This window comes from Papio anubis, chromosome 9, assembly GCF_008728515.1.
Source record: "Papio anubis isolate 15944 chromosome 9, Panubis1.0, whole genome shotgun sequence".
Lineage (NCBI taxonomy): Eukaryota > Metazoa > Chordata > Mammalia > Primates > Cercopithecidae > Papio > Papio anubis.
In genome coordinates, this window is record NC_044984.1 from 17,245,413 (window position 1) to 17,270,383 (window position 24,971).

General features: G+C 33.7%; 1 protein-coding gene across 6 annotated transcripts in view; it reads left to right on the plus strand.

The window, feature by feature from the left end:
• PIK3C2G (phosphatidylinositol-4-phosphate 3-kinase catalytic subunit type 2 gamma) overlaps positions 1-24,971 on the plus strand; it is a 422,739-nt gene that overhangs the window by 19,925 nt on the left and 377,843 nt on the right. For 5 of the 6 annotated variants that reach the window (XM_021922093.2, XM_017945702.3, XM_017945703.3 and 2 more), the window contains 2 exons: positions 18,492-19,247; positions 23,318-23,400. In XM_021922093.2, coding sequence (XP_021777785.2) covers positions 18,570-19,247; positions 23,318-23,400 — 761 coding nt within the window. In that variant the 5' untranslated portion in view covers positions 18,492-18,569. The remainder of the gene's footprint in view (positions 1-18,491; positions 19,248-23,317; positions 23,401-24,971) is intronic. The other variant, XM_021922095.2, reaches the window with a different exon arrangement.

Sequence of the window (24,971 nt, forward strand, 5' to 3'; positions counted from 1 at the left end):
TCCTGAATAAGCTATTCTTTCTCTCTTTTCCGCTCTCCCTCTGCCTTTTTCTTTCTCTCTCTCTCCAGCTAGCTGACACCACAGATTGCATTTGATATCATACCATTGCATCAGAGCCTTGAGCTAATTATTTCATTCATGTCTGCTGGTAGATTTTTCTTAGTGTACACTTTTAGTGTCTTGAAGCTCGTGCCACTAGCCTGTAGATGTCATCCCCATGGTGGCTCCCAGAGGAAATTCTTGTTAAATGGAAGGTGGAATTGCTTAACATATGGGATCCAAACTAGCCGCAACTCCTGCTGGAGAGAAGCTCTGTTCTATTTCCATTTCCTCCCTCAGTGCTGGGCTCCGTCTCTCTGCTGTCTGCCTCCCTCTTTATTGGTAGCTCACTGAGACCAATGTGAACCTATTGTGTGTCCCAGTTGCTCCCTTATGTTCTTGTCTGATGAACAATTCTATTTCTGAAGCTTGGGATTAAGTTAGAGATAAGATATACCCCATTCTTTCAAACTAATCATCATACATAACTTGTACATAGTGATCACCTTTTTAAATGCATTAGCTAATGTAATTATTGCATATTAGGAAACAGACTGAGAGCGAGGTTAAAGAATACATACCACTCATGTCATTAATAATGTTATTAAGAGCTTGGATTTTAATCAAGGTTTTCTTATTCCAACTCAAGGGCTCTTTCCATGACATGTTATTTATTCTCCACGCATGTCTATCTGCCATTTAAACCAGGTAAAAAGCAAGTTTGTGAATTGAGCATAAGAAAATAGCTCACCATGTGTGAGCTGGCAAAAACAAAACAAAACAAAAAAAAGACAACTTCTACCTTCTATAGAAAGGGTTCATAGTAAGTAGGTGAGTCTTCACTGGTTCATTGAATAAACAAGATCCTGTGATGCCATTGTGAACCCCAAGGCTATGGTTTCACTTTTTCTTCTGCCTGAGCTGGAGTCACTTTGGTCGTGAGGAAGCTCTCTTCAAGGAAGCAAAACATGGTACAATTCTCTTAGAGCTTAGAAAGAAAACATGATGAAGTAATCCTTTCCAATCTAGAAAAGCATCGTATTGTATTTCTAACTACATTATTGCTATTTTCCAAATGTATGATCTGATGAAATGGTATACAGATAATCATAGCAAAAGAAAAAAAGAATGATTAAATTATTTAGGCATAAATCCATGTTAACCGTTATGAGCTCTTAGCAATAGACCTTTTATGACAAAACTCATGCATTTTAAATTATTATGATTTATTTTTCTGTTGGCTAAAATATTTTCAAGAGTTTTTCAGCTGTAAAATAAGAGTGATGTGTATCTTTGAATTTCTTATGCAAAAATATGTATTTTTCTTGGCAACCTTATTTTTTATCTCAAAGTTTTTCTAATTTTATTGTGGTTTTTCACTGTGCAAGTTATTTAAAAATGTTTTTTAAGTTTAAAAACATGAGTTCTGTAACTTATCTTATTTTTACTGATTTTGACTACATTGGGGACAGAGAAAACAGTCTGTATAATACTGACTTTGAATTATATTCAAATTAGCCAAATATATGATCAGTTTTCATAAGCCATCTTGTCCTTAGAAAGGTGTAAATTCCAATACTGGATATAGTATCTTATATATGTTCATTGAGTTAAGCTTGTTAATTGTATATTTTTGACTGATCACTCTACAAATGATGTGAGATTACTGTTTCTTCCATTATAAATGCGGCTATAGCAGTTTCTCCTTGTAGCAATACAAACTGTTGCCATTTAAATTTCAAATGAATTATTTTTAAGTGTAAAATCTGTGATATGCACCTGGTGAACTGAATCTTTACCTCATAAAGTGTTATTCTTTACCTCCTGAATTATTTTTTCCAATAGGTCTGTTTTGTCTTTTTAATGTAATGACATCAGTTTTTTGTTGTTGTTGATATTATTACAAATTGTGATACCTTTTTCATCTTTTTAATTTTAAGCAGCCCTTATCCTTATCCTTCAATTTCTGCTATATCTGTAACAAATCTCATTTAGCTTTTTTTCTTAATAAAATGTAACAATCTATAGATTTTATATGACATAACCAATTTACATTTATGTGTTTCTGATATATACCTTTTCATTCTTTCCTCTTAGAGAACATTTATAGTTGTGCTTTAACTGAAGATAGGACAAGGCAATTGTTTGACTTCAGCTGATTGAAACCGGTGCCACCCTTTTCTCATCTTTTCTTCTCACTTAGGAACTCCTTCCAACTTGCTCGATGTTTGTTGTTTTGTTATTGTTTACATTCTTCTCTTTCTACCAGTAGAAAATATGCCCTGTATTATCTGAATATACATTTATTATCTAAAAATTTAATATGCATTCTTCAGAAATCAAAATTTATCTATATCTGTACTTTCTCAATATAAAAATTTTTAAAGTTGGATTGCTCGACCCCCACTTATATAGCATTATAGTCTAATATTTAATTATATCTTACTTATTTTGCTTTCCAGATTAGAAATTGTTATTGTTTATATAGTCAACGTTAGTTCAGAATTAGCCACATATTTACTATCATATTCACTAACCTCCCCTTCTGGTATTTTCAGACCTTCCCTGGGATAATTTTCCTTCCACTCTTAAGCACATTCTTTAAAAATTTCCATTAATGGTAATGTTCTAGAGATAAACAGGTTATGAGAACACATTTTTACTTTGTTCTGCTTTTCGAAATGCGGTGTTGTTGAGTATTGGCTTATATTCGTCATCTTTTTTCTTCCCCCGAGATCACATTGGCTTCCTCCTTTGTTGTGATATTTTTCCTTAGGTCCCATTATGATTACTTTCTTGTTACTGTGCATCTTTGAGTAGGAGTCATTTTTTTTTTTTCTAGAGACAGCTATTTTTTGGAATATTGTATTTGAGAACAAAAGAAGAAAATCAGCTGTGTGAGCAGACAGGCTGAATTCAGATCTATTGTTTCTGAACACTTTCTCATCAACACTCAGCCTTGTGAGAAAACTCTCTCCGGGCGTGGGGAGAAAAACCATCTACCTGGCTCACAGTGCACAGTGTCTTTTGCAGATTGAGATCAGCGTCACCACTCTTTTCTCTTCTGTCTTACCAGACTAATTACAGCCGTAAAAGTCTGCATGGGACATATGAACACTTGCTCATTCAGCAAGCCTTTTCCTCAATGATTTTGAGAATTCTCTTTCTTAGAGTCTTCATAACACTCTCATCTCATAGTACTGAAATAATTTTATAAACATCAGCTTGATTATTTCATGGTTGTGTGCGTTTCTATATTTTTGCGTATACACATATGTGGCTATTTATTCAAACTCCAAGGAGAAAAGCCTTCTCCAGAATAATTAGCGGCAAATTTTTCTTTAATCTGTACTTTGGCCACTTGGGCTCTGGTTAAATCCCCTTCTCAAATATGTCCTTGATACTTGGTTTCTGATGTGAGAAAATTATTTTTTACATTTTAAGTATGTTCATTTCTGCTTCATCATTTAAGAAATCGTGAATAAATCCAAAATTAAATGCAAAACAAATGTTTTTGTATGATTTATTGATAAAAGCATTCAATCTTTAGCAGATGGAAAAGGTAAATATATAAAGTATAAATATAAAGTTAATATTAGTTAATAAATTGAGCTGGTTATAAAATTCCAGAAGTTTCCATTAATTCATCTTAAAACACACCCTTTTATCTGCTTCATAAATGCCTATATATATATTATAATTTACATAAAAATTTCAATAAAATGGTCTTGATGCTTTTAGCCTACAGTTTTCTGTTACTAATATTGCCTCTCTTGCTTCATTTTGCATGTCTCTCTGTGTGTGTTTGTGTAGGTGTGTATGTTTGAGTAATATATTTGGCAATACTTTTAACTTTGCTTTAATTTTTTTATGTGTTTCTGCTGCAAAAACTATGCAATAGGCCGGGCACGGTGGCTCATGCCTGTAATCTCAGCACTTTGGGAGGCTGAGGTGGGCAGATCACCTGAGGTCAGGAGTTCGAGATCAGCCTGGCCAACATGATAAAACCCCGTCTCTACTAAAAATATAAAAATTAGGCAGGCGTGGTGGCAGGTGCCTGTAATTCCAGCTACTTGGGAGGCTGAGGCAGAAGAATCGCTTGAACCTGGGAAGCGGAGGTTGCAGTTAGCCAGATTGTGCCATTGCACTCCAACCTGGGGAACAAGAGCGAGACTTCGTCAAACAAAACAAAACAAAAACACTATGCAATAGAAAATTTATATTTGCATAATGTTCTTAATCCTATTAACTGCTTATATTTATCATCATTAGATGTCAGTGATCCTAGAGGGCCTGTTCTCTTTGCTATTCTTAAAACATACTTTTAATTTCCTGTATTTCTGCTGAATGTAATGTAAATGTTATCACATTTTGATTCCTCTAGTGTTTTGGAAAATAAGGACGGTATTTTTCTCCAACTAATAGGTCTATAATACTTAATAACTCTCTATATACAAACAAATATATATGAACTTGTAAAAAAAATTGATATAAACAGAACAGCATATTTTATCCCCTTTCCTCTAGTAAGACAGAAAATTTACCATGCCTTTGAGTTTTAGTTGAAATACAATCTAAGACTCTTCATCTTGCTCATTAATACGGAGTAAATTTTGAAATTATTAAATTATATTTGCAATCATTATTTAGACCTAATCGATGTTAACTGAGTTTTAAAGAGTTACTATTAGTTCCCTATTAGTGAGTTCTTATTTTGATTAAAAATTTGTGGCCTGATGCACGTTACTCATTAGAAGTGCACAAAGGTTTGTGAGCACTTACATATGTTCGAATATGTTTTAGCTGCTCTCACATACAAAACACAAACTGAATTCTTGGTATAGAACATATTTACCTTTAGAACTATGTAGACATAGTTCCATTATCTTAAGGCAGTTTGTCTTTAAAAGTAAACTGTATGTCCAGATGGATTTTTCTTTCTCCTCCTCCTTTTTCTTCCTCCTCTCTTCCTCTCTCCCTCCCTCCCTTCTTCCTCCTCCTCCTCCTCATTCTCTTCTTTTTCTTCATTTTTTTCATGTTGAGTAAATGCTTCATTTTGAAATTATCACAGTATACATATATTTTCTGGTTATGTAGATATGTGCCATATACATATGCAGATGTGATATGCATATTCAGGGTTTTCTTTTTTTGCCATCTTCAATGTTGGTTGTTTCTACTTTTTCTGATTTATTTTTAGGATTTCCATAATATAGTGATAGTTCTTTCCATGAATGTTACAATTGTAGTATCACTTTTTATACATTTCTATCACTTGTTCCTCTTATTCTGTATTCATAGTATTTCTCAATTTTTATTTCAAAATTTAGTTTTCTGATGTATAAATTCTGCTTTAAGGAATATTTTAAATATGTGACTGAATTTTCAGGTTCTTCACATCTCAGTATCTCATTAAGCTCCATTTTATTGACATCTCCTTCTTATTCAATTTCTTTTTTTTCATTTTGTTTTGCTACTTTTTAATTTTATAGAGTATTTAATAGAACACATGATTTCTTAATTTTATCAATCACATATAACTACTGTTTTTATAATAATTACTTCATTATACATAGCATTTATTTTTCAGAAGTAAGATCTTTTATGTCTTGATAAGCATTCACTTTATTTCTTGAAGTATATTCCCACATCTATATTAACACATTTTTCCCAAGTACTCATCCTTTGAATTCTCTCCATTGATGACTCATAAATAATGTCTGCAGCTTATCTTGCCTGGTTCCTCTCATTATTGACCTGTTAGAGCATGTTTCTCAGATTTTCAACTAAAGGGATGGTAAATATGAGCAGACTTCATCTGATTTCTGGTCACTAGCAGTCACTTAATTTCTCTAAATTCTGGACTTCGTCTATATTGCTTTCATTGTCTGATTGACTATTTTGAGAAGGTATACATATCTAGGTAATTCTAGTCAGTATATAGTCCTTCTTTTGCCAGTAGTGGACTGTTTTTGTACTTTCCCATGGCATTTTTTGTATCCCAAAGATTCATCCCCCATTCCTACATGAGGCAAAACATCCCCCATTCCTACATGATGCACGTCACCATAGACGCGACATTTTGCATTAATGCAAATTTTAGTCTTAGAAAGCATGTAGAAAGCTAAGTGGCCATGTGGCCTTCGTTGCTACTGAAAGGTGTTGCTGTGCAACAGAGCAACCTTTTTAGAGTGGTGGAGGGAATTGATCAGACCCTGTATCTCTCAATCCAGCAGTAGCAGGAAAATGAACCATCTCTTTACCATTTTTTTCAGGCTGGCATATTTATTCTCCTCCAGATACTAAGCAAGTGCCAGCCAGTACGTGTGGATGTTTTCCTTCCATTTCTGTCTAATCCGTTTTGACTGACATATGATAAAAATTTAGTTGACTGAATGCATGTCAGTCTTTGTGGTTGGTAATGCTATACTACCAATGAATTTTTTGTTTGCTTATTCAATTCATAAAATATTTGCTTAATTTTTTGAAATATGTTACCAGCCAGATACCATTCTACAGGAAGTCAACTGTATTGGCGTTAAGTGTCTTGATTTTTATTATTATTATTATTGTTCTAAGATTAGAGATACCATTAAGGATATTATTTCCTAAAACCACAGTCTATTTGACCGGCTTTTAATTTTATAATTTGTAACCTTTTTCAGGTTGTTGCAAAGTTTTCTGAATTTTTCTACCTATCTGTTCTTTCACTCAGTCTTCCCATACTAATTCATTTAACTCTTATACTACATTGATTTTTACATGAATTCCCACTGTTGTGTTTCCTATGCAGTGAATCATATGACATAATTCAGATACTTGTTTTAAATAGTGAAAATAAAATATGATTATTCAAACAGTGCATATTAGCCATATTTTAAAAAGTAATTTTATGTGGTATATATCATTGTGTGTGCTGTGTTCTCAGAAGCATTAAAAGTACCAATATATTCACCTTATTATTGGTTTTACCTACATTTACCTTTCAAAAAAAATTCTAGCTCTTTCTCTAAATCATATTCATATCAAATGTATCATTCACCATAACAATAACTTTGTCGAAGATTCAGTCGAAACTTTTTCTTTCTTTCTTTTTTTTAAAAAGAGTCTCACTCTATCACCCTGGCTGGAGTGCAGTGGTGCATATCAGTGCACCAACCTCCACCTCCCGGGCTCAAACAATTCTCATGCCTCAGCCTCCCAAGTATCTGGGATTACAGCCATGCATCACCACGCCTGGCAGTTTTTTTATTTTTTAGGAGAGATGGAGTTTTGCCATTTTGACCAGACTGGTCTTGAACTCCGGGTCTCAAGTCTATCCTCCTGCCTCAGCCTCCCAAAGTGCTGGTATTACAGGCGTGAGCTACTATGCCAGCTGAAACTTAGATTTCTTAAGAACCTGTATCCTCATGCTAACAATTACGTTAGTATTAAACATCATTAAGTAGGTTTTCATATTTTTGATATTTTGAATAATTAATTCACCTATAAATTTTATTTTTTTGGTGAAAAACATCCACATGTTTCTAGCCACTAGAACAGCAATAGATACATCGGGGTATGTGTAGTTTCTCTCCCATTTCCTGCATCTGGCAGAGGGCAGTAATGAAGCATTACCTCCCATAAGTTTTCCTCATCCATACAAGTCTTCTCAAACCATGTCCTGGAAAGTGACTACCATGTAATGAGATTTCATTTAAGAGCTAAAACTATTCACCACTTTGGTTTCAGAACAATAGTAGAGTTCTCCAAAGAAGAAACTATTATGGAATTATTTGTTTCTGCTCCTTACTTCCATTCACAGTGAAATATTCATAAAAACCTTTTGCATGAGTGGAAAATTTTGCTGCATTACATTGGTAACTAACAATAACACACAAAATGGAAATAAAGATGACAATATACATTCTTTTATTATTATCAGTTAAAATACATAGAATCAGTTAAATAAAACAGACAAAATTAATAGATTAAGGGATATATCCAAATAGCAATTCTAAAATGATGTGGCTACTATTTGTCAGACACTGATAAGTTACTTTTTTTTTTTTTTTTTGAGATGGCATCTCGCTCTGTTGCCCAGGCTAGAGTGCAGTGGTGGGATCTTGGCTCACTGCAACCTTCACCTCCCGGGTTCAAGCAGTTCTCCTGCCTCAGCCTCCTGTGTAGCTGGGATTATAGGCATGAGCCACCATGCCTTTCTAATTTTTGTATTTTTAGTGAAGACGGGGTGTCACCACGTTGGCCAGGCTGGTCTCAAACTCCCAACCTCAGGTGATCCACCCACCTTGGCCTCCCAAAGTGTTGGGATTACAGACGTGAGCCACTGAGCATGGCCCAACAAGTTTTTGTTAAATGATAGTTATTAACACTATGGAAGGTAGTTATTAATATCTTTATTTTTATTAATAATAAATTTGAGATGTTAGAAATGTTTATTAATTTACCCAAAGTCATGCAGCTATTAATGAAGAGTAAAGATGAAACTCTCTTGAGCCCATATTTTTTTCTCATTAACCCCCGTTACCTTTGACTAAATGGTGCTGAAATTCTGCTTTAGTTTTGTAGAATTATGTTGAGCTTAGGGAATAACGTTAAATGTGGCCCAAAGACTACTATTGTTTTCAAGGAAAATCTGCAGTGGCTTAGTTCCCAAGTGAGGTAAAACTTATCAGTTAAACCAGTCCCAACAGTTTTGGACCAGTATTCTATAAAATATAGGCTAGCTCTACAATGATCTATAGTTTTACTCTAATTCTAGATCATTTAAAATAAAACAGTCTATTGTGGGTACTTTATGGTTAAAAGATATAATGCTTTATAAATATAAATCCTCTTAAGGGATAGTTTCATATTCCAAAAATGTAACTTTGACATGCCTGAAGTTGTTTACTAACATACCAACTCCTTTTATTATTAAATTATACACATTTTAAAAGGCATTTAAACTAAAAATATAATTTTAAGAACTACATCCGAATTGATTAGCATTTTTTTCCCATAAAAGCAAGAAGAGTGACAGAATCTCAATTTGAAAAATACACAGTGGGACACATTCTTTCACTTGAGATTTAATCTATGCAAGATGTTTTGCTGATATTTTTTAGGCTTCCTTTACACTCTTTTTGTAAGGAAGACTTGGCTCTCCTTTAGGACTCTGTTCTTTTGCAACACTCTAGTGGAAGCTCTTCATTGTCCCATGCCTCACATACCAAGGAATAGGAGACAGGCCCACGTTCTTCTAAATGACTGTTGACTACCAGGCCACTCCTTTTCAACACAGTATAAAATTCCACTCCTTACACTCCCCAGACATCCTTCTCTACTGCCCCGTGTGTCTTCTACTTGCTGACCTCTTCTGACCTTGTTCCTCCACGTCTCTTAGAGACTTTTCTGCTAGTTACACTTGGCTCAGCATTTTCATTTCACACACTAACTCCAGCCTTCCCAGAGAACTTCAAAGTCATTCAATCATGATTTTTCTAAACAAGGTCATTTATTCCTTTTAGTAATAAAATACTCATGTTTTTTCCTAGGCCCATGGCAAACAAAATAAGAGACTGCATTTCCAGCCTTCCTGTTGTTATACATTCAGGGCAATGAGATGTGAGAAGAAGTGATATCTGCAGTTCTCAGTCAGGTCCTTAAAAAGAAGCAGCTTGCTTTTCACTTATTTTCCTCTTACCAGGACCACAAGTGGACAAAGTGAGATGGCAGTGGCTTATTATTTTTCTCCTACCTCTCAGACTATTCTGTACTTTTCTCGTTGGGGTCCATCCATCATTATATACTGATTGTCTCTTATACTGAGATTTTATTCTCATATTGATATCTCTTCTTAATCTCTTAACCTTCTTTAAAAGAGGCTTATGGAATAAACCATAAGGTATGTCACCTCAATTCAAGACCCACATGTAACAACTGCTTATTCAGCATCTTCATGTAGATTTTGTACAAGTCCTTCAGTTTCATACATCAAATGAATCATGCTACCTAATACTTTTTAAATTGATGATATTCGCAACTACACAAAATAAAGGTACAGCTTAATGTGCTATTAGAAATTGAACAACCTTGTAATCACCTCCCATGTCTAGAAATTTCCTGATGCCCAGAAAGCCCTGCTTACTCTCCCAAACACAATGCCCTTTCTCTCCCCAAGGGTAAACACTCTTCTGACATCACTTCTGTACTTTTCTATATAATTTCTTCAAGCAAGTGTTTATTCCTAAATTGCATGGCTTTATTTTCCCTTATTTTGGAGAGTAGATATTTTAAAGTATTTTTAAATTAATGTATTTCTGCTCCATTTATTTTTTTCTAGAAATTTACTTGTTAAAGAAACCGTATTATTTTTTCTGTACAGATTTCCACCTGATTTAGTTTAACATGTCTCTGCCCTCTATATTTCCTGGGCATTGGTAATTAAATCTAGAGGCTTAATCAAATATATTCAAGTTAGAATTTTTGGCAAGATTTCTTCATGGTAGTTTTGAATTCTTTATCAGGAAGCACAAAACACCTGGCTGCCTCTCTTTTTGTGATATTAGCAGTCACCAATGCTTGATGCCTAGTTTTTATAATTCATTAGTTGCTGTAAAATATTGATAATGCAATTTCATCACTTTCTTCATTTATTTATTTCTCTTCTACAAAGAGAAACTTTGCCTCATCTATTACTTATTTATCCAATGACAGCTTTATTTTAGCTATGACAAAATAAATGTTTTGATTGTTTATTAACCCTGCATTGTACAAAGACAATTAATTCATTGTGCATGAATGTGTGTCATGTGAATTCATGGATATAAACATATTTGATATTATCCAGTAAGAGCCTCTTTGAGTTAGCTCACAGGTTCTATTGATTTACCCTCATATTCTTTGATGTCTTTCTTACTCACTAGAGTCACAGGACATCCCAGCTCATCGTATACATTATCTGCCCAAACCTGAAGTCAACTGGTCCACCAAGCAACCTTGCTTTCTTTTAGTAGGTAATGATGTTTGAGTACCACAATCTGAATGTGAGGAATGCTCATTGTACTGAAATGAACATTACTTCTAGGCCTTCCAAGGAACGAAGTTATAAGAAATGACACACACAAACACACACATACACACACACACACACACACAGAGAGAGAGAGAGAGAGAGAGAAAGAGACTCTGGGGATGCTAGAATTACTCATTTTTAAAATCCAGCATTATACACAAAATATTATTAGGATAAAAATTCTAATACAGTCACTTATATGATTAATAAAAAGTTTTCTTAAAAATGCATACATTATTTTCATGTCCTCCACCTTTTATTAAAGTTGAACTGTGTCTATGTTGTCAGTTCAGATAGCCATATTAAACTGTCTTCAATATGTCCCTCATCTGTCTGAGGTCTCTAAGAAAACATGTTATATATTTAATTCTCACCAACAGCCTTTATGTTGATATATCTCTGTCACTTTGAGTGTCTGAAGCTTATTCTGTAGTATAAAAGTCCATAAGAACAATATTTCCTGAGTTCCTGCATGTTTCCTCAGTTCCGGAGCCATGACAGCATGAGAAGCTTTAATTTTGAAGTCAGTTTATGTCCTTGGTTCAATTTTCTTTTCTTGAATATCTAAAATATATCATATTATTTGCTTCTGTCACAAGGTGTTGCTGCCAAAAAGTCTGGTGACAATTTTCCTTCCCATAAGATTATAAGACTATTTTGGTCTTTTTCACTGCTGTGACTCATGACCTAATACTTTGTAACAAAGTGCCTTCTCATGTCTTCACCTGTCTTCATTCACTTCATCTTTCTCCTTTTATATTGCACATCTTTTTAATCCTATTTATTTATTTTTGAGATAGAGTTTTGCTCTTGTTGCCCAGGCTGGAGTGCAGTGACGTGATCTCCATTCACTGCAACCTCTGCCTTCCAGTTTCAAGCAATTATCCTGCCTCAGCCTCCCAAGTAGCTGGGATTACAGGCGTGCACCACCACACCCTGCTAATTTTGTGTATTTTTAATAGGGACAGGGTTTCACCATGTTGGCCAGGCTGGCTTCAAACTCCTGACTTCGTGATCCACCCACCTCGGCCTCCCAAAGTGCTGGGATTACAGTCGTGAGCCACCACGCCTGGCCTATCTTCTATTTTTCTTACTCCTGTTTTTCTTCCTTCTTGTTTTTGACTTGACTGCCAAATTGATATCCTCTGTATGGAAACCAATTTAAGAACCTCCTCTTCCTCTTCTCAATCTGTCAGAAAAACTACTTCCTTCAAGTTAGCTTAGGAATCTTCTATTCTTGAAATCTTACCCCACTCACTTTGACACACTGAAATCTTCTTTTCCTAATGACACTGCTTACAGTCTTAATGTAAAAAAATTCTCTGAGCAGCAAATAAATTATTGAAAATAATTTTCCAATCCTCTCACTCATTACTAAGAGAACACTCAGTAAAACAAGATTTAAACAGAGGAAGGGGATCTTCATATTTGTTGCAGTAGACAAAGCAAACAGCAGCCACATCTTCTGATCAGTAAACCTTCTCATTGTCCTGGAATTCTCTTCAGGTTAGATTTGTCTGACAATAATTGAATCATTGTTTCTTCCTCAAATGCCACTAGGTTGTACTTATGCAGCCCCCATAGCGAGTGTCATATTTTAAGGGCTATCAGCATTCAGTCTGTGGGTTTCCTTCACTCTCCATGTCTTTCCCTGAAGCAAGCTTTATTCCCACAAATCATTTACCCCAAAGTTGTTATGTGAAAATAGGAGGCTAACTTTTTATTGTCTTATTTACTCCTAAGACACACTCAGAGGCATTGAATGAATTACTGATTCAACTGCTTTATTATATTTAAGGTTGAAAGTTTAACAATGCTTAGGAATCAAAACATTCTTGAAACCAGGTCTAATGTCCTGCACAAAATTATATTTGACATATTGCACATTCTAAACAAAAACATACCCAACATACAAACCTCAGATATGTTCTTCATGAATTTTATTTTTGCTTTTTCCAAGGCAAAATAAGCTTAATAATATTCTATATAAAATCCTACAAATAAAATGGAGCCTGTGTCTATTAAAGTGATTCCTATATTGTACAATAATATAAATTTGTGTCTATGACCTACTTGAAAGCCAGAGCTGTATTTTATATTTTTTGTATTCATTTTTGTATTCCAAGTGCTCTGTACAATGCTTGACATATATACTTAAAAACAGCTACTGAATAAATAAATGGGCAAATGAGTAATAGGTGTGTGAATAAATAAATGTATTCATTCAAGTCAGTATCTCTCAAAAATGAGAATAAATGACAGCTTTGAATTTTCCATATGCAAGAATCTTTAGGCAGTTTAATGGGAAGTGAAGCTTCTATCAGATTATATGTGAATAAGAAAACGTCAGTTGTTCGCATAAAAGGGCAGCTAATCAAGATTGTAAAGATTAGTTTTCCTCAAGCAACTCTTGTCTTCACTTAAATAAAAATAGTATCAGAGCTTACATAAATAATAAAATGTTTACCTTATCACTCAATTCCAAATTGGAAATGAAAAAGGTGAGATAATGTAAATAATAAAAGATAAATCTATCTATCTATCTATCTATCTATCTATCTATCTATCTGTCTATCTATCTGTCTGTCTGTCTATCTATCTGGTTATTGTCTTCTCTATACACCAAATTGAACTGAGAAAGGTCAGATTTATGTCTTGCTAAAATATTATTTTCTGTGTGTATGTCTGTGTAATACATACACTTGGTTCAGCAAGTGAGGAGATACTTGGGAATTGGTTGAGCAGTTGAAGAGAAACCTGGGAATTTCAGAATATCCTTCCAGCTCAGAGCCTTCTCAGTAACCAGGTCAGCAGCCATAGTTATGGACTTCCCTTCCACTTCACTAAAAATACAGGTGGTTTAGCTCATTAAACATTGACACATCCTGTCTTGGCACAATCTCTATCTCCCATGATATTTATATAAATTAAAACACTGGTAAATTTTATATTCCTAAAATTTGTTATCTGAAATAAAGATCATTTTTATTTAATCCCATAATTTATTTCTTCTATACTTCTCTCATCTTCCTCCTGTAGATATTCTTAGTAATATGGGCAGGACTTTTTGGATCAAGAACAAACATTCTCAGAAAGGTTCCTTTTTTGTTGTTCTTTTGTAAAATAAACATTTTTGTTCCTATTCTGAACATTGGAGTTGTTTGAATGATATTTACACCTTTGTAGATTTAAGAAATAGAAGCAGCTGGCAGAGGCTGTCCTTTTCTTGATAGGTGCCGAATTTTTGTCTGTACTTTCTCTTTGAAGCCAGATAAGTAATTAATCCTCAACAGAAACTGACCTCTTGCAAGTTGAACTGAATACAAGGTTATAAGCAATTGTAGTACACTAAGGAGTTGTCATTAATAATACCACCTTTCAAATATCACTGTTTGAATTGAGCTGAATTTTACAACCAATAACAGAGAGCTGTTTTTTTGTGTGGTCTTCTATACTTATTCTAGTCTCTGATTTTCCAGTTAATTTAGGAAATACCTTTCAGTTTATATATTTCTTTTCTATTGCTGCTGTAACAAATTATAACAAACTTTGTGGCTTAAAGCGACTCATTTATTACGTTTCGGTTCTGTAAGTCAGAAGTCCAACATGGGTCCCATTGTGCTAAGATCAAGATTTCATCAGGGCTGTATTCCTTCCTGGAGGCTCCAAGGGAGAGATCCCTTGACCATTCCAGCTTCTAGAGACGTCTTATATTTCTAGCCATGTGGCCCCTTTCTTCATCTTAAAAGCCAGCAAAGTGGATTCAATCCTCATATCACAGCAGTCTGATCTCTTCTCTCCTTCTCCCATTTTAAGGATCTTTGTGATTACACTGGGTCCAGTCAGATAATCTTTCCATTTTAAGGTCAGCTAATTAGGAAACTTAATTTCATCTGCATTCTTAAATCCTCTTTGCCAGGTAACTTACCATGGTCACAGGTTCCAGGGATCAAAACATGAGAATATTTGAGGGGACACAGTTTTGTCTATGAAATACATTTTCTGTAGTTCTGCAGACTTACTTAAATCAGGGACTCTTAGACATGCCTTCTCAAATATGTCACAATTGCTCTTAAACTACACGTGTGGTCTGTTTCAAAGTCAAAGTGTATGACTTTTAATTATTTTATACATTACTTCATAATGCAAAATGCAAACATTTATTGGCTGGAACTAAATAACATTTTTGTTTGTTGGTTTATAAACTAAGAAATATTGTAGCTTCTAGAATATGATGGTAAAAAAAAAATTGAAAATTATTAGAAATTTCTTAAAACAACCAAATTTAATATTAAGAAATGGATCTGGAAGAGGTTGTGTTTTTATTACATTTTCAATATGAAAAGATATTTCTCATTCTCCTTTATCTCATGATAATGAAATTTTTTCAGACAGGCTTCTAACCCATTTCAAGCTTGCTGTGAGAAGTACTTGAAAAAAAAAGTTGTTATTAATAAAAATTAAAAAGTTTTTAACCCTTTTTAGTGGAGATAGTTGAGTTGAGTGAACACTCTGTTTCAGGGCCAAAATCCAGGCATGCTCTACATGTTATACTAGTATGTCATGTTCACTCATGTGCCTCCTTTAATCCTTGTTTATAATAAATCTGTAAACATAAACTCAAATCTTAGATAAGTTAATACACTTTTTTGTTCCTCGGTTTATTTGCTCAGTGGTAGTAATAATATTATATATCTGACAGATTGAAGTGAGAAATAAACATGTTAAAACATATAAATGTCTACATATATAAAGCATTAGCACAGAGTAGGTCCTCAAAAACTGTTAGATATCATTAACAATAACAAGATGGTCCAGCCTAAAGGAATCTTTAATTGCTGCATCAGACCACTGATACCTTATTTAAAGACCTTCCTGTGACTCTATAAAATTAAAAAAACTCAAGGTTTTGAAAACATCAAAAATTGTAGAAGTCACTTTAATGTAGCTACATTTACCATAATAAACTACAAGGAGCAAGTCAAGCTAAGAAAGAGCGGAACAGAATATTAAGTGTTGTTGTCAAAATTAAAGTCACATCTGCTGACAAATTCTGAGTTCCATGACAGATGGTTAAAGGAGTACAATTTGCTCCAATGAAACATAGCTTATACTAGAAACATCAAGAGAAAAATTGCCATTCCTGAAAAGGGCGTTTCAGGTAGATAATGATATAGCTATGTGACTCATGAATTCTTATAATAGCTTTAAATAATATTTTGAGATTCATTTTCTGGTTAACACTTTATTATATACACCATTTACATACATCTCTTGAAAATCTTTCCCAAATTTATCAGTTAGTTCAATTACTTTACTGAATATATAAAGTATAATAAATCTAATTCATTTATTCCTTAGGTGATTATGATTTTCAAAAAAATTTAAATGCCAGTATAATAAAAATCGAATTGCATTGCAAAAAAGATTGATAGAGAAATGTTTGATAATCATTACCAGAATTATCCTTTAAAATTGTTTTTGTCTTTACCACATGCACACATAATTGTCAAGAGAATTAATAAATCCATCAAAGTGAAGCAAATACTTCACAATTTCATTTTTTCCCTAACTTAACTGTGGTTTTAAAAAATTTGTTAAATAATATGGTCAACAAAAGAGCATCTACTCTGAGTGAAGCAATAGACGAGGCACTGAGTTGTAAGTAAGAAAAACCAATAACAAATGTGGTCTGCTGATCTAATGGAAAGGTGAAATGGTACATATGTAATTACAGGTGTAATTATTAGTCCCAATGAGAAGTGTAAACTGTAGAAAATATACAGTAGTTTTACCTTCCCAGGGCATTCAGAAGGTTTCTTTGAAGAACTAATATTTCAATTAAATCCTAAATAATGAAAAAGAATTAGCAAGGCAAGAAGTAGGATGAGTGTCCAGGATAACACCCTGGAAAATGTCAGTTATCAAAAATGAAGTCCTTTTGAGGAGCCAGAAGGCCAGGATGATGAAAAGGAGAGAATGACACTGAGTAACATAAGGGGAACCTAGACAGTGTGCAGTGTCACGTATCATTAAGGAACTTCCAAGTCAACTGAGGAATTAATAAACGTTATCCTGAGATAAAAGGGAACCACTGAAAAACTATAACCAGTGGCGATATTTGGTTAATGTCTTAAATAAAACATACATAATTGGATTACTGTATAGGGCACAAAAATGAATTGCAGAAAATGGAAAAGGAGTCCCAGAGTCAATACAATATTTCAAGTGAAAATATGAAAGCTTTAAATGAGGACTATGGTAGTGATAGAGAGGGGAAGACAGATTCAAGATGTATTTCTGTAGTACACCCTACAAGGACTGGTGGATTATTGGATATAGAAGAAGAAAGATGAGGAAGGATTCAAAGGTGAAACTCTGGTTTCTGGTTTGAGCAACTGCGTGAATAATTGTGTCATTTTGTTGCCCCATAGAACACTGTAATAAGAGCAGATTCTTGGGTGAATTATGATTAGTTTTGGACTTTCATTTGGAGACTTAAAAGATATCCAAATGGAGCTATTGATTAATAAGAAGAGTGGCCAAGGTTAAAGTCATTGACAAATGGATAGGATAGTAATTTAAACCACAGGAGGTATGAAATAATTTACAATAAAAGAATAATAGGGAAGAAAAAAAGTTCTGACAAGGATATGATGGAAAATGCATAATAGGGAAAAACAAAACAAAACAAAAAACACGGAAAGACTCAGAAAGTTCAGTGTCATGAAAAGCCAAAGTAAGAAAGCAAGAAATTACAAGTATGGTGAATGGTATCAAATCCTGTGAAGAGATAAATTCAAAAAGGACTGAAAACTGTCTTTTGAATTTACTAACATAAAGTCAATTGATGAACTTAATGTTAGTAGTTTTAGGGAAGTATAAAAGGCTTTGCAATTATTTAAAGTTTTTTGGGGAAAAGGAAAATGTCTAGCTAACCATATTAAGGTGATTTGTTGTGGTGGATAGAAAAGAGTTAAAACTATGTCTATGGACGGGGTAATTGCTGGTCAAGAAGAGACTGTTTAGCTAATAAGAAAGAGACTTTAGCATGCCAACATGCTTATAGATTTCCCTCTGTACTCAAATGATAAGTGGATATTTAATAGAAAAAGGGGAATATTGACTTTGAATAGGTTCATGAAACTTTCATTATAATTGAGGTGAACTTATTTTTCTATCACAGGAGTTTTATCAGTCTACCCAGTCAATACTTTCCTTTCAGACTCATAATGTTGTAAGACCAGATAGAGTTTTATAGTACTTAAGGAATTATTTCACTTGCTAAAAAAAAAGCCCACAAAACACTTGTTTATAGTTATTTATCCTATATCTGTCTTACAAGCTCTTTTCTTTCAAATTAAATACTTTTTCTTTCATTTTATGCTTTTTCTAGGAAAATTTCTATCTTCTTTTATATTATCAAGGAGATATTTGGAGCAGAATCAACCCTCTCAGTTACATAAAATAAAAAATGGCATATTCTTGGCAAACAGATCCAAATCCCAATGAATCACATGAAAAGCAGTATGAACACCAAGAATTTCTCTTTGTAAATCAACCCCATTCTTCTAGCCAAGTCAGTCTGGGTTTTGATCAGATAGTAGATGAGATCAGTGGCAAAATTCCACACTACGAGAGTGAAATTGATGAAGACACCTTTTTTGTGCCTATTGCACCAAAATGGGACTCAAAAGGGCATTCATTAAACGAAGCACACCAAATATCCTTGAATGAATTCACTTCTAAAAGCCGTGAACTCTCCTGGCATCAAGTTAGAAAAGCACCAGCAATTGGTTTTAGTCCTTCTGTGTTACCAAAACCTCAAAATGTGAATAAAGAATGCCCCTGGGGAAGCCCCAGAGGAAAACATCATGGTGCTGATGATTCCAGATTCAATATTTTAGCTCCATCATTCACAAGTTTGGATAAAATTAATCTACAGAAAGAATTAGAAAATGAAAACCGTAACTACCCTATAGGATTTGAAAGCAGCATTCCTCCTACAAATTCGTCCTTCTCAACTGACTTCATGCCCAAAGAAGAGAATAAAAGGAGTGGACATGTGAACATTGTGGAACCCTCTTGGATGCTTTTGAAAGGCTCTCTTCAACCCGGGATGGGGGAAAGTACATGGCAGAAGAACATAGAGGTATGTGTAATACATGTCAATCTAAAAATATGAATCTGAAAGAATCATTCAATAATGTATTGTGTTAATTTGGTAATGAAGGTAACTAACCTTAAATAGGGAAACCTATTCATATTACTTTTGAAAAAAATATTTTCAGAAATGATGTGTTCTTGTATTAAAGATTTTTTTTCTGAGAAAAGGGGAAATAAATTTTTTAAAATATCATCTATAAGGTTCCAGTTCCAGTTTCATCAAAACTATTATAAAATTTTATTTGGTTTTAATTATGGTACTTTCATTTCATTGATAAAAATAGCAGAGTTGAAGGTTTAACTGATAATATTTTCTATTTTTTGTTTAATGCACATACACAAATACAAATACGTTTCATTACATTTATATTTTAAGTCACATTGTAATGATTTGGAACTTTATATCGTTATTGGTAGGAAAAAATGCCCCTTTACTCAGAGTCTCCTAATTTATATGATTAGCAGGCAACTTCTATCGAGATCATTCCAAAGGTAGGAAATTAAGTATTCATTGTGTGACTCATCTTAATGCTTTTATTACTAACTTTCCAATCATTTTAGTAACCAGAGCTTTTTTCTGTATTTGAAGACTTCTCTGTTTCTCTGCTTGAGTCTAGACACAGGTAAAATCAGAAGTAAATAATATTTATTTCTGATTTAAAAAAGGAGAAACATTATTGCAGCTGTAGTTTCCTGGGTGAGGCAGACGGGTTCTTTATTTAATACAACAACTATTTTAAAAATCCTTAAAATATATTGTGATATGCTATCCAGAGTAATGCAAAGAAGAAAAGATATGATGCCTGAATTCAGGAATAGCATATTGCTCATGTTAACTTGCAAACAAATAATGGCAACATAGTAAGATAACAGGTGGAGTAAGTGCATAGGAAAAGAAACATCTAATTCTATTTCATTCGAATTCACTTGCAAAAGAGGTAGCACCTCAAAATATCTAAATTAAAATTCAGTAAATCTTTGGGCTGTTTAGTTCTGATCACAATAGTGTAACAACTACTAAACTTTCCCTACTCCTAAAAACAACTATACAGTTAGACGAAATAAATGAAGCAGTTGATTGAAGGTGTTGAATAGGCAGTACAGAACATAAATCCTTGAGAAAAGTGAGCCCTGTGATCATCTCAGTCTGTGCCTGAGGGCAATTTCATGCTGCTGTGCAGGCTGGTGGAGCCCAGTCTGAGCAGCACTATCACTGACTGCGAAGGCAGAGCCTGCAGTTCCAAGTTGCAGAAGCAGCTATGATTTGACAAGCAGAGTGCTACAGAAGAGGTAGCTATGAAATGGGTATGGGTCAGAAGTATAGAGAGGACTTAGTGCTTGGCCAATATTAGGATATGCTTGCAAGCCTTAGTAGATAATGTCAGCTTTTGACTGAGAATTGGATGGGATTGTGTTAATTACACAGACTTGAAATTACAAGGCAGAAATTTGGGCCAAATTAGAGAAGAGACTGATATGAGCACTTCAGGCATTCAAATGAAGCTACAAAGCCATGTCTTAAGAGTAAAACTCATGCTCTAAAATGAATGCTACATTAACCAAAATAGATGTGGCCTAACAACAACCAAAAATCAGAGTAATAAGGCAAACAAGACAAGAAGGATTTTAACTGCCTGCCAATGAAAAAAAATTAATGATGATTCATCATGAGCCATCTACAATATTCAACATAAAATAAAAAATGCATAGATATGTAAAGAAGCAGGGAATTTTGGCTCTCTCTCAAGAAAATAACTCTATCAGTCAAAAGAGCCTCTGAGATAATCCAGATGTTGGAATTAACAGATGGGGACTTTAAATTGGTTATTAAAAGTATGTTCAAGTAGATAAAGATGTTCATAATGGCTAGCCCAATGATGAGCTCAGCAGGAAATTAGAAACATCAAGAAACAAACACACAAAATCAAAGGCCAAGTCCAGTGCTGGAAACAAAATATATGCAATAAAAAAGTTACTCGATGTGCTTAACAACAGATAGGAAAGAACAGGTGAAAAATAATAATTTGAAAGCAAAACAGCAGAAATTATCCAAACTGAAGTAGAGAAAACACAGAGATCATATAAATATGAGCAGGGATTCAGAGACTTATGAGACAAGAAGCCTAATATGTGGACAACTGGAATGCTAACAAGAGGAAAGAAAAATAGGGAGCAAAATTAATTTGAAGAAATAATGGTCAGGAAATTATTCAAATTTGATAGAAAATATCAAATTACAGATCTAAGAAGCTCACCACAACCCAAATAGAATAAATGCAAAGACAGCCACATATAGACATTTTATACTCAAACATCTAAAAATTAAAAGAGAAAATTATGGAAGGGGGCAAAAAGGGAAGAAAAGATTTTACACAGTGGGACAACAATGTGAATAAAAGGAAACTTCTCACTCGAAACAATGGAAGCCAGAGACAATAGAATGACATTTTTAAATCTTTGAAAGAAAATAAAACATACTAAATATTCACTGAGTATAAGTTTCAAATCCAAAAACAAAATAAAGACATTACCATAAACAAATGTTGAAAGAAATTAGTCAGCTAGCAGACACATGAGAATGCCAAATTAAATACTTCCGGTACAAGGAAAATGACACCAGATGGAATCTAAGAAAGAGTGAAGAATGATAGAAATAGTAGTTGAATAATACAAATGACTACTTTAAATTTTTTGAAAGGCAATGTACTAAAGCAATACAATAGCATGCTATTGTAGGATTTATTGTGTATGTGAATAAAAAACTATTCGGCAATAATAACATAATGGGTGGAAGGGGGTTAAATGTTATTTTGCTATGTAAATTCATACATGTTAAATGCAATGGTTACAGTAGTAACTCCAAGTAAACTGATATATGTTAAGAGTGTATATCGTAATTCCTAGAGCTAGTACCATGAATTATAAAAAAAAAAAAGAAGAAAATCTAAAAATGCAGCAGAAGAATAAAATAAAATAAACATGTCAGGAGAAATAGAAGAACAGAATAAAATAGAAAAGACAATTAGAAACAAATATAAGTAAGACAGTCTTAAATCTAACAATTTCCATAAATTACAAAATGTAAATAGAATAAACATTCCAAACAAAAGGCAGGAATTGACAAATGAGATTAAAAAAAGGAAGGACTCAATTACTGTCTACGAGGGACACAAGAAACAAAGGCAGAGATAGATTGAAAGTAAAAGAAACAAAAAGACTTAACATTCAATCAGGAAAAAATGCTTGCATGATTATTAATATCAAAATATGATTTCAGGGCTGAGAAAAAAGGGATCATTTTGTAATGCTAAAATGGTCAATCAGGAAGAGATAATAAATTGAAATGTGTACATACCTAATAACAGAGTTTTAAAATGCATAAGGCAAGAATGGTTTCTTTAATCCTACATGCGCTCTCTGACCAAGTTATTCATTCATATATTCCCAAGCTATTCATGTATATATTCCCAAGAAATGAAGCATGCATTCACATATTTACTTGTATATGAGCATTAATAGTTTTCTTTACAATACCAGAAAGCTAAAACCAACCCAGAGGTTCATTAATAGGAAGATGACTAAACAAATTGTGGAACAGTCATACAATGGAATACTACTAATCAGCAATAACAATGATAAACTACTGATATGTGTGATAGCAGAAATAATTTTAAAATATGTGTATCATTACATAGAAGCTGCAAATAAAATACCGCATATACCTTATTTATGGTGATAGAAATCTGAATAACAATAGTTACCAAATAGATATGCAGATTTATATAAAAAAAGATATGGGGACATTTTCTAAAATGAAAGAAATGTTCTATATTGTCATTGGGGTATTGATAGCACAGTTTTATGCCTTCTACAAAACTCAAATTATATACTTAAGATCTATGCATTTTTCTATATGTAAATATTACTTCAATTTTTAAAAATCAAAAAAAATTAAAAATGAAATCTGAATGAAACTTCATAACAGGATAAAACTGTAGAATTATTTAATATTTTCTCTTCACCAAATTATATTAATTTAGTAGTTTTAATTTTAAGTCAATAGGTTGTTCCATTCAGCTAGTGGAAGTACCTCAAGGCAGTAATACGAGCCTGGCCTCTTTTTGCAACAAAGTAAAAAAGTGAGTATTGGTATTTCATTAAACTTTGAAATTTTTGTGCCTAAATAAATTTGTGTATTTTGACATCACTGAACTGATTAATTTAGCATATAAAAGTCAAAGTCCTGTAATTTCAGAACACACACACACACACAAATTTTTGACAAATTAGTTCATTAATCAACTTCTGTTAATGTTTTTGTTGTTTATAGTCAAATAGATGTTTTTCTCTTAAAAATTTGGTTAAAGTTAAATGTTTTATAAATTCAGACGTGCACTTGTTTGTTGGTGGTTTGGTTTGCAATGAATTTTTTTGTTGTTGTTTAATGATATAAGTGACTAACACCTCTGGCTAACCCCCAAATTAACATAAATTTATCCTCCCTACCTGGGGCAGTCTATGTAGAATCATCATCGTTCAATCTTATCTTGAGTGGATTGGCAGAATATTGAATAAATGTGTGTGTGTTAATTCATTGAGAAATGAATTTGATCACTAGCAGATATTCCAAAAAAAATCACTGGTATTTTGTTAATCTAAAGATGAATTTATGATATAAACATAGACACCTTTTTTAAGGCCAATTTCTTATTAGCAATTAAAATTTATATAGTTCTACCTCTTCTGTTGCTAAGGTTTCTGAAAGTTTTGAAAAACTAATGCATTCGGCCAGGCACGGTGGCTCACACGTGTAATCCCAGAACTTTGGGAGGCCAAGACAGGTGGATCACTGGAGGCCAGGAGTTCAAGACCACCCTAGCCAAAGTGGTGAGACCCTGTCTCTGCCAAAAATATAAAAGAAAAAAAATTGCTAGGTGTGGTGGCGTGCACCTGTAACACCAGATACTTGGGAGGCTGAGTCAGGACAACCACTTGAACCCAGGATGTGGAGCTTGCAGTGAGCTGTCACATCATTGCGTGCCAGCCTGGGCGACAGAGTGAGACCCTGTCTCAAAAAAGAAAAATAAAAGGCCGGGCATGGTGGCTCCTGCCTGTAATCCCAGCACTTTGGGAGGCCCAGGTGGGTGGATCACTTGAAGTCAGGAGTTTGAGACCAGCCTGGCCAACATGGTGAATGAAACTTCGTCTCTACTAAAAATATAAAAATTAGCCAGGTGTGGTGACAGGAGACTGTAATCCCAGCTACTCGGGAGGCTGAGGCAGGGGAATCACTTGAACCTGGGAGGTGGAGGTTGCAGTGAGCTGAGATCGCGCCATTGTACTCTAGCCTGGGCGACAAGAGGGAAACTCCGTATCAAAAAAAAAAAAGGAAGAAAAACTAAGGCATTCATATTTTAATTATTTGGTTTTAACTCAGTTTTGGTTGTTGTCTGAAATATAACTATACAGTTTTATAAGCTTTCACTTTCTACCAAATGATTATTTGAAATTAAATGTTTGAATCATTTATTTAGTCATTAATTTAAAGTCTATTTCATTGTCTAATAACTAGCTCATGCATGGGAGATACTCATATTTAAAATAAACAAGTAAACAAAAAAGCAAGGTCCCTGCCTCATAAAACCTATAACCATGAGAAGGATTGAAAGGCTTACACACAAAGATACAAAACATTCACCTCAAATTTGCA